The 11,098-nt window shown below is 47.1% G+C and overlaps 1 protein-coding gene across 1 annotated transcript in view; it reads right to left on the bottom strand.

The window, feature by feature from the left end:
- Positions 1-1,621: 1,621 nt before the first annotated feature.
- The window catches only part of EPG5 (ectopic P-granules 5 autophagy tethering factor), a 103,711-nt gene continuing 94,234 nt past the window's right edge, over positions 1,622-11,098 (bottom strand). The window contains exons 42-44 of the mRNA XM_055323547.1: positions 10,757-10,972; positions 8,284-8,398; positions 1,622-6,037 (exon numbers count right to left, since the gene is read on the bottom strand). Of these exons, the coding sequence (XP_055179522.1) occupies positions 5,855-6,037; positions 8,284-8,398; positions 10,757-10,972 (514 nt within the window). The 3' untranslated portion in view covers positions 1,622-5,854. The remainder of the gene's footprint in view (positions 6,038-8,283; positions 8,399-10,756; positions 10,973-11,098) is intronic.

The raw sequence follows: 11,098 nt of genomic DNA, 5'->3' as shown, positions 1-11,098 counted from the left end.
CCTTCATGACCTCAGGGAGTTCTCTTCGCACATGTTTTGTGACAAAACAGCTCTGGTCCCAGCTGCTTCCTCACCCACCTGCCATCCTCTTTCCCAGGGTCCCCTCTCCTGTGTCATATTTTATGAATTAGAATTAGGGAAGGTCTTCATCTAAGGATGCAGGAGCTGGGATCTTCCTCCAAAAGCTGCTCCTCTTCTGAAGACAGCCCTCTTCCCCCTTGGTCTTCCTTTGTTAGCCAAATCCTTTTAGGAAACAGCCCTACATTCCTGGATCTGATGTCAGTGACCAATGTGGCCTCTCACCTGAACACCATATTTTAACATAGCCTAAATTTGTGGCTTAGACCAGATTTACCCTGGACTCAGCCAGGCTTCCCAGGCTGACCTGTGCCCTGCCTTGTCCTTAGTCAGCCTGTCTTAAGGCTCCTCTGTCTACCTTCCCTTTCCCTATCCCCTCCTTCCCACTCTCCCCTCCCCCACCCCCTCTTCCTCCTCCTCCTCCTCCTTTGGTGGAGGTATGGAGGTGAGTGGGCAATCTTCAGATCTGGGGACCCTTTGAGGTCACTTGTACACAGGGCTTGAGGAGGGCTGTGGAAGATAAAGTCTGGGGCCCCAAACCCAGGGAGACCTAGAGGGGTCCAATCCCAAGTAATTCTGTATCCTTATATTGGCAGATTTTCTCCCTTTGAGTCGCCCCACAGTGACAGGGGCCACTTCTGACTGCACTTCTGTGGGTGTGGCCCAGCAAGAAAGCCCACACATCTCAAGACAGGGAACAGGATTCTTAGAATTCAAGGAGGTGGCACAGCTTGTCTCTGATCTGCTGTCCAGTCCTAAATCCTGTGGTTCTATCTGCCAAACCCAGACAAGGGTAGAAGAGGTCCTGTCCCGGGGAAATCCCAAACTGATGTTAATACCACAAGTGCAGACCCTCCACCATACTTTGGCCCATTCCAGATGTGTCTTAGAAATGTTAATGAAGGGACACCTGGGTGGCTCAGTAGTGGAGCATCTGCCTTTGGCTCAGGGCGTGATCCTGAGGTCCAGGGATCTAGTCCCATAGCGCCTGCCTTCAGCTCAGAATGTGATCCTGGAGTTCCGGGATTGAATCCTGCATCAGGCTCCCTGCAGGGAACCTGCTTCTCCTCTCTGTCCTGCCTCTGTGTCTCTCATGAATAAATAAAGCTTTAAAAAAAAAAAAAAAGAAATGTTAACGAAAAGAATAGTAAGAGCGAGCTCCGAGCTCAGGTTAGGAGGCCCTCTCCTGGCATCTCAGTCCTCCGAGGTGTCCCATCCCCACCACGAACTCTGGCAGTGGAGCATTCCAGAAGCTTCTTGTCCTTCCACTTGCTAAGGTCACAACCACATCACAGACTCAGGGCTCTCCTGAACTCTCTGGGATCACCAGGTGGCCGCCTGTCTATGCCAGGTCTTAAACCCCTAAGCGTTAAATTCCCTTTGAAACTAGAGGCCTTGGGTGTGGTGTGGTGACAGGTCATGACGATTTATAGATTCTACCCATTACCAGCTTTCTAATTTCACATTTGTCTTAGTGAGGTTTCTGGATCAAAAGACCTGCCAACCAACTTGCCAAAAATGAGACATTTCCACCACATGTAAATTAAATTTGATTCTGGTTTATTTGCAGAATTTTGCTTAAACCAATTTTTGTTTCTCATCATTATATAAAAACTCCTCCTTCGCACAAGCATGTAAAATGCTAAACAATAAGAAGCGAATATTGCACATTTAATGACCAAATAAGTTGTGGTTTTTAAAGGCCACACTAGACATGTGGGAAGGAGAGCATTAAACACACTTAGGAAGTACCTGTAACCCCATAAGTGATTTTAAGCCATTGAAAGAAAAATAAATTCTAACCTTCAGTGCTTGGTGAGACATATTACATCTGTACATTAAAAAATAAGAGTTATTATAAACAACATTCATTCCTTAAGTGATCTCATTATCCCAAAACAGGGTCAGTTATTTTTTCAAGTTATTGTCCTCAGAAATCAGGGACCTATCCAGACTAGAGGAAGCATCAATTCTATAGCTTGTACAGGACACTCGATGGCTCAGTAATGTGTGAGGATCATTGCGGACCAGAACAAGGTCAGGATGAGCGCCTGGCTGTAAGCCAAGAACTTTATCCAGCTCAACCCAGATTCCAATGGAAGATCAGTAGAATACTTAAAAAAAAAAAAAAGCAACATGTTTGTTTCCAACATTATACTCTCCATTTTGTTTAAAAGACAACTGAACAGAAGAATATTTAGCAACTACCTCAAAATAAGCCATAAAGTTGGCCCCAAACGAAGAGCAGTTTACACACAAGGGCGCCTTACTGTTACCAGCGCATCACACACACAGGCGGGGAGGCCAGTCTTTGGTGGCAGCTGATGTCGAACCAAGGTCTGTTGTTGGAATTTGCTGCCAACTGATGTGCCAACCACTGTGGGGGCCGCTGAGAGCCCATGCTGTCACCCGGGGCCTGGGGAGTGAACCTCGCTGCTTGGCCCACACTGCCCTGCCGACCCCCGTGCAGGGGCCCGGTGGAGGGCACCAAATGGGAGTCTGCAGGTGAGTACCACCCCCAGGTTGTGCCCTCGGAGCCTCCCTGGTCTCGAGCCCATGGATGCTGCCCTCTCGGAGTAACACGGGCTAACTGGGGCGCTGTTTCCCAAAGAGCAGCCCTGTTAGATGTTCAGGGGATGAGGACCAGCAAAAGGCACTGAGCACTCAGCCTGGAGACCAGGGGTGGACGAGTGGGGTTGGAGGTGTGATGAGGGCTGGAAATGGTGGAAGATGTCGGAGTAGTGAGAGCAGCGCCTGCCTGGCTGGCCTGCTCCAGCCAAAGCGCAATATAGAACAGTACTGGGGGTAGGGGGTGGGAGGGTAGCTGGCCTAGGGCCACCTGGAGGTGTCCATGGGGGCGGGACTACAGGTCTGGGGGCGGGGCCGGCGGGGAGAGGAGGCAGAGGGGAGGTGGGAGGGGGTCAGGAGAGGAGGCTGGAAGGGCAGGGCTAGGGATGCCTGCTGAGAGAGGCGGGACCAGATGAGCTTTAATGACCCTACTGACGTCAAAAGTCAGGATTCTACAGCATTTGCTGCCTGCTCCAGAAGAAATCCGTAATCTCAGTATTAAAAACCCAGTAGAAACACTTTGTATCACCTTCATTCAAAGGAAGAAAGGGCATGAACACTACTAGCCTGGACAATTGGACACACTGACATTAGCAACTGATTGGGGGAATGGGGTTGGCACTTGATTAAAGTGACATTAGGCTCCTCTGGGGGTTTTCATTTTTTGGACAGGCTTGTTCCGCCTGAGAACAGACACTCAGGCAACACCAGGAAGCAGGTATGACTGAGCCCCAAACAGATCAGGAGGTTCTCTGAGGACCCAGGAGCTGTGGGGACCTGCACATGGGTCCTGGCTCCTCCATCAGGCTGAGCAGATGCACAAGCACAACCTCCAGTCCTCAGCATCCGTGCCTTCCAGCTTCTTCCCAGCTTCCCTTGTCATGGCTAGTGCAAGAGCCAGGAGATGGGGGAAGATGGAATGTGCCTCGGACACGTCCTCTGGTGCTGCAGAGCCGGGGGGAGACGGGTGCAGAAGCAGGGGAGGTGCCCGTCCTTGGCCAGGTGCCGCCCAGGGGCACACGAGGGTAAGGTCTGTGTGAGCTCAAAGCAGGCAACGGTCTTGGAAACTGGCCCTCTGCACCCCACACTGAGACCATTTGGCAGCAAAGGTACATCACTCCTGGAAGCCAATGGGAGGAGGTCTGTTCTGCCTCAGGAGGCGACAGCAGCGCTGCCACCTTTGGAACTATCTTATCACACTGTCTTGAAAGTGTTTTCTTAGCCCAGAGCCACTCTGAGGAGGCTGCATGGCAAGCAGAGCTTCCACTGTTGATGCGCACGAAGGAGTTAGAGAGGAAGCGCTCTCATGGACCATCCCTGATGGTCCAGTTCCAGTGGCAGGTGAGATAGAGGATATCAGGCCTAAGAGTCTGCATCCACTTTAACTGCAATCCCTGACAGGATAGTGTGAGGGCCCTAAAATTCATATTCTTGCCAGCTACAACCAAAGAGTGTTTTTATTTATTATAATTTTTACAGACCAAACACATTATAAATATTACAAACCTTTGAAAATTAATAGATTCATAATTTTCTTTAAAATGTACATACTGTCACTCAAAATTTTCACATTCTAGGATATCAATAATTTCAGCTTCCTCAGATGCAAAACCCTTCCTGTCACAAAACCTCTGTGGCCAAACCGGCCACCAAACTGCTCACAGCTTCTACCATTTTCTTACACAGCACAGGGAAGCTGACTGATGTTGACAACGGGGAGAAGCCAAACCCAGGCTAGCTCTGTGACGTGCCCCTCTTGAGATGGCACCTGGTGCCCTCCACAAATGTGGAGGCTGCACAGGGGTGATCGTCATCTGTGAGGCAGAGTGTTCTGTCCAACTAGAGAAGTTCAAAAGGAAGGAAAGCTCCTGCACCCTTCCACACAGGGGAAGCACTCCAAAAGGGTATCTGAAAAGAGACAATCACTCTGTTAACCTACATCCCTACCCTCTGCTAGGAGCTCACTTCAGATGTTTTTAGATAAATACCCTTGGGTTATAAGTAGCCTATGAACAGAAGACATGGTATGCAAGCTGAACAAACAAAATCAATTCTGAGCCAAGGGAATGAGGAAGACAAAAGTCAAACTGCTCATTCTGCGAGGCAAACAATAAGAACAAGACGCTGGCAACAGTACAAGGCAAGGCTACAGGTGGGTGTTGGGAAGGAGTGAGCTGTAAACAACAGAAGGAACAGGGCTACGGGGAAAAGCCAACTTTCCACAGACCAGGGCTTCAGCAGGTATGCTGACTTCATCTGAGTTTAGATGTGGGATGAAGAAACAAGCAGGGAACAGAGCATCAAGGTCTCAGACTGTCTCTCTCTCTAGACAGCAAAGCTTTCAGATTTCAAGCCTGCTATCTACCAAGAGTTGCAAACTTGGATGTCTTCAGGGGCTGGGGGAGCCATGGGAATGAGGGAATGGGCTGGGACAGGCTCAGCATGGATTATGTCTATAATGACCCCACCCTCCACCAAGGGATCAAACAAAACACGCCTGTGCACAGTCTGCTCATCACATGCCACCAGCGTGTCACCTAGGTTGACACGGGCATCTTCTCCATGAGGACCACAGCTGGATGGGAATGGACTTGTCACCATCTCTGCCATCCACTATAAGCAGGATCAAGTGGCCACTTTTTAGACAATGACTTGCTTTAATTCAACATTCGTACCTCCACTCTGAGGGAAGGGATACTTTTAAGCTGGTGTTATTTCCCCATATTTGAGAAATGCAGAAATTTTCAAAGCTTGTTTTACACCTTGAAGGAACATATATGGGATTCGAAAGTGAGGGTTCTACATGATTCCCAAAGCAGTTAGATCTGGCACAGTATTCTTGAGATTTAAATAAAACAGGGATACAAAAGAGCCCCGGGCGGGGTCCTATGAGGTGACTGGAGATCCAGCAGCTGAGAGTGGCTCTGTGCCCAAGTGAGACTTAGTAAGTTTCTTGTTGGGTAAACATAAAAACTAAAAAGGCCCCCGGAAGTTTCTAGAACTAAGAAAGCACACATACACACGCATACACATGTGCGCATGCGTGACAGAATTATTTAGTGCCTCCCGACTTCGATCTCAGTCGGGATGCAACTAACTCATTGGCCAAACTGAGCTCTGCAGTGAGACTGAGCAAAGTTACTTGTGCAACAGCAAAGTTAAATGTAAACATAAACAGCAATAGGGTTTCTTGTGATACTCAGTGTTACTATCGTATGTTGTCCAAATAATGCACTTCTGGATAGAGACAGTTAACAAGAAGAGCCAGGAAGCTTTTTCCATCTTGAAGGCAATGGCCAGGATGCTTTATAAATTGTGCAGCTTGTGATATCTGGTTCTGGTATTCAACATACTGCTTACTTGAGGTCAAGGATTCAAGAGCAGTTAGAGCCTAAAAGACACAAAGACACAAGGGTTAACCATATGGACGCATATAATATGATTCCCACAGGTGCAGCACACCTGCCGTTATCTGGTACAACTGTGAGCCTCCAAGAACCTACAGATCTAGGAGGAGGAGTCCCAAAGGCAGGCAGTGATTAACCACAGTGGGACCATTGAGTTGAGCCAGCAACTCAAGCTTCTCTGGCTTCTGCCACCTTCCACAATCCGGCCCTCCCTCTTCCTGGCCTGTGCTATGTCTCAAGCCTTCCCCATGGACAGCCACTGCTACAAGCAGGCTGGCCTACTGCCTCGTCCTCCTTCACACCAGTGCAAGCACAGAACCCTTCCCACCTGCTGCCTCTCCTCCTAGAGCCCAAACTGAAAATCCCTGGTGCCAGTGGCCTGTGAGATGTTGGATTTGCTGTCGGATTTGTTCTTAGGTTACAAAAATCATGTTATTAAACTAAACATATTAAACTAACTGTAGGAAATTCAAAAGAAACCAGTATCTGAGAGCTGCTGAGGGTAAACAATAAGGTAGTTCTATCAAGTCAACAAAGTATAAATCAAGTTCCCTCCGGCTTTGCCCATTACAATGCTCATTACAATGAAGGTGTTCCCGTGGCCCTCTCTGGGAATAAGGAAAAATATTTTTTAATTCCATAATTTTATACTGTCATTTCTTCATAGTGGGAGAAGAGAAAAAGACTATTTGGAGAAAACAAAATCGGAACAATGGTTCTTGGTGGAGGGAGAGTTTTATTTTCCAGCTATACAGGCTCACCCACCACCAGGGATGGTGAATATGACCATAAAGTCCCCCACACCTTCCCCTCTTGGATACAGTGACCACTACACTAGAGAATACAGATTAAACGGTGGAATTTGCTTGGCTCAGTAAACAAGGAAGAAGATTCTGAGAATGGTAAATGAACCAGCAGCTTAGAAATAAATGGCTGAAGAAGGACGTTTTGGAGTGGAAGCTAAACTGAAGAGATTTGGGTACCAACCTAACTGCTGTGTGAAGAGAGTTCAACCTAAGAACAGGATCAATGGGAACACGTAGGAGTCCTCACTCTGAGGGAATGAAGGCAGAGGTGAGGCCCAGGGGAGCTGCTAGCATTGGACTTCTCAAATACACCTGGAAATGCATCACGCTGACTTCACAACTGGCCCTGGGGAGAATTGCCTGCCTACCTATGACAATTCACCCATGGCTCCAGATGACATTAGGGACTCGAATAGCAGTTGTCAGGTCAGTCTGTGACATGTATCGGGTATTAGAGAAACCAAGAAGCCTGCAAAGAACCTGCTGACTGAATCACTGGATGTGTGGTCTTAATAACCAAGAGATCACCTTGAATGTGGCTGGCTCAGACTCTGCAAGGCTGCAAGGGAGGGAGAGCTGGGGGTGTGAGTGCCTACCATTCACAGAGAGGACTGCGCAGCACAGAGGGGGAAGCCAGAGCCACCAGCCTGAGCGAGTCTCGGCCCTGCCCTCTCTGCTCCACTTCCTCACTGCACAACCAGGATAGACAAACTTTCTATGGTACAAGGGGTTATAAGGATTCAATGAGTTAAAACTTTAGCTCATTAATTTCAAGTGAGTTAAAATTTACAACAGTGCCGGCCATGTAGTGAGGACTCAGGAATGCTTGCCATCATTTTACCTGAGACTCTTCTGTATGCACGTGGCGAGCTAGTTTACAGATGCAAATAGTTATGGGGTGGGACCACTGCCATGTGGCCTTTCTCCGTGTTTTTAGAACAAACTATAATTTCTCATAGCTGCCATTCTGTCCATGGTTGGTTATTCCAACAGCAGCCAACAGTGGTTAATGTCCAGACTCATACAACAGGACCCCCTTCCTTGGTTCCAAGTTAGAGCTCAGCCTACCTAATCAGTCTAGGCTGTGGCTCCATTGTCCGTGCCAGCCCCCAACCCCCAGCAGGTGACCAGCCGGTCAGCACACAGTCATGTTCATCAGACTGGCTGGCTTGCCCATGGCCCTGCTTCTTGTACGATGGCACTGACAGTGCTCTAGGCAAGCACCTACAAAGATGGTCCAAAATCCGAGGCAGCCATATGCACTAACCATTTACCAGAACATAGAGCATACTGAAGAGCCACTCCAGTAAGTCATGTCATCATAATGTCATCATGTGTAAGGACCACAGCTGCCACCCACCTGCCTCCTGAGCAGGCCTGCTGGAGGACTCCTACCCCATAATGGTAACACTGTTTTTACTGACCTGTTGAGCTTTTGGGGTCAGATGTAATTCCGAGCCAGGCTTCAAACGGATCTGATCCTCCGAAGGAACCTGAACTGAAAGGAAGGCGGCCATGCCTCGAGCCACCACTCGAAACCTTGGGTGTCAGGAAGAGGTCAGAAGTAAGTGACTATTAAAGCAAAGATTTTAAAATAAATACCACAGTTTCTCTTTAAAAACAAGATAAACACATTCCAGACCTAATGTTGCTAGCCTCTGCAAGAAAACTTTTTAGATTTTATTTATTTATTTGAGAGAGAGAGAGCGAGAGATCGCGCACAAGCAAGGAGAGAGGCAGAGGGAAAGGGAGAAGCAGACTCCCCACTGAGCAGGGAGCCTGATGTGGGGCTCAATCCCAGGACCCTGGGATCATGACCTAAGCCAAAGGCAGACAGATGCTCAACTGACTGACCCACTTAGGTGCCCCCCTCTGCAGGAAAATCTTAATAGTGATCAAGAAGAAGTGTTCATCTTCTTTCCATTATCACTGCCTAAACAATGTAAGCAAAATTCAGACTCAAGAATAAAAGTGTTGCCAACACGTAGAATAACTGGAACTCTCAGACATCACTAGTGAGTATGAGAAATGGCACAGGAAAACAGGTTCTGGCAGTTACTCAGTAACCTAAGCAGAGAGTGACCTTATGACCCATCAATTTTGCTCCTGGGCATATACTCAAAAGAATGGAAAGCAGGTGTTCTAACAGAAATCTGTAAATGAATTTTATAGCGGCACTCTTCACAACAGCCAAAAAGTGTAAACAACCCATATGCCTATCAACTGATGATTGGATAAACAAAATGTGGGACATCCATACCGCGGAATATTACTCAGCCATTAAAAGAAATGAGGTAGATATATGATAAAACATGGATGAGTCTTGAAACTTCATGCAAAGTCACAGAAGCAAGACACACATACTAGATGATTCCATTTATATGAGATGTCCAGAATAGATACAATAAAGTCAGAAAATCAGCTGGTGGCTGCCAAGATGCAGGGGAGAGGGGTTCAGGGGGTACCTATTTCATGAATATGGGATTTCCTGCTGGGGTGGCAGAAACATTCTGGAAGGACACAATGGTGACGGTTGCAACAACATTGTGTATGAACTAACTGCTACTGAACTGTACAGTTTAAAAGGGCTGTCATAATAAACTTAGTGTTATGTGTAGTCTATCACGATTTAAGGGAATCAAAATCACATACTCCTGCTAAATTCTATCACAAAGAAACATGATGTGAACTGGTTTGGACAAAGTGATTCCCAAAGTTGCAGCAAGAGGATGGGCTACTCCATAAGAATGCTGACATCAGAATGGTAAGAGAACTCTCTTCAACACTGATAAGGCTTTGGAAAGAAAACCATTATGCAAATAAGTGAGATAAATTGGGAGGCTAGTGGCAAATTCTTTCATGCCTTGGAATATTTAGCAACAAAAACTTAGACTTGTTTCTCATTACTTATTCTTATCAGTTAATTTTAACTCATCTTGACTTAGAGCTCTAGGAGACGGAGTCCCTCATGGGACCTGGACTGCCCTGACAAAGTATGCAGTGAAGCAGCTAAGTGGGTGTTTTAACCGAACCTTGCACATCATCACTGGCTCGGAACCAGAGAGACATCAGGACTGTGGTCAGGTTACAAAATCAAAATGCAACAAGAGATGCTACTAGGAAAACATCCTTTAAACATGAAAACGACCCAGCAATTGCATTTCTGGGGATTTACCCCAAAGATACAAATGCAATGAAATGCCAGGACACCTGCACCCCGATGTTTATAGCAGCAATGTCCACAATAGCCAAACTGTGGAAGGAGCCTCGGTGTCCATCGAAAGATGAATGGATAAAGAAGATGTGGTCTATGTATACAATGGAATATTACTCAGCCATTAGAAACGACAAATACCCACCATTTGCTTCAACGTGGATAGAACTGGAAGGTATTATGCTGAGTGAAGTAAGTCAATTGGAGAAGGACAAACATTATATGGTCTCATTCATTTGGGGAATATAAATAATAGTGAAAGGGAATAGAAGGGAAGGGAGAAGAAATGGGTAGGAAATATCAGAAAGGGAGACAGAACATGAAGACTCCTAACTCTGGGAAACGAACTATGGGTGGTGGAAGGGGAGGAGGGCAGGGGGTGGGGGTGAATGGGTGACGGGCACTGAGGGGGGCACTTGATGGGATGAGCACTGGGTGTTATTCTGTATGTTGGCAAATTGAACACCAATAAAAAATAAATTTATTATTTAAACAAATGAGAAAAAAATAAACAGGTTTTTTGAAATATAAAGATGTAATCAGGTGCTGCCTTTTTTTTTTTTTTCTCCTTAATCTGGGGGGATCCTACCCCTAAGTCAAAAAACCTACCAAAGTGTCACAATCCCTGAGGAGGAGCAGATGCCAAGGCCCCCTTAAGAGAGCAGGGGTAGGTGCTTCCTTACCTGTTAGACAGGGGGGACTTCCGGCCCAGCCCAATTGCCCCCAGCAGCCCAGAGCTGAGCCTCTCCTCGGCCAGCAGGCTCAGCCTGCTCTGAAGCATGAGCAGAACTCGAATGACAGATTCTATCAAGACTGAGTCACTCTGCTCTGTCTGAATCAGGGACAGCTGCAGGACTTGGTGCCACCACAGGAACAGCTTGGCCTCATCCTGCATGGAGCTGCGGAGGGAGGCCCAGGAGGAAAATAAAATCAGAAGTGGATTCTTTCCGCTCCCATTTAACTGAAAGTCCACATTTGAATTTTATGTAGAGGGTACATTTAGTACTTTAAAAGCTTAGGCTAAC

The sequence above is a fragment of the Nyctereutes procyonoides genome, unplaced genomic scaffold (genome assembly GCF_905146905.1).
Source record: "Nyctereutes procyonoides isolate TBG_1078 unplaced genomic scaffold, NYPRO_anot_genome, whole genome shotgun sequence".
In the NCBI taxonomy this organism is placed as follows: domain Eukaryota; kingdom Metazoa; phylum Chordata; class Mammalia; order Carnivora; family Canidae; genus Nyctereutes; species Nyctereutes procyonoides.
The sequence above is the reverse complement of the archived record's forward strand: the minus strand, read 5'-3'. Positions and strand labels throughout refer to the sequence as shown.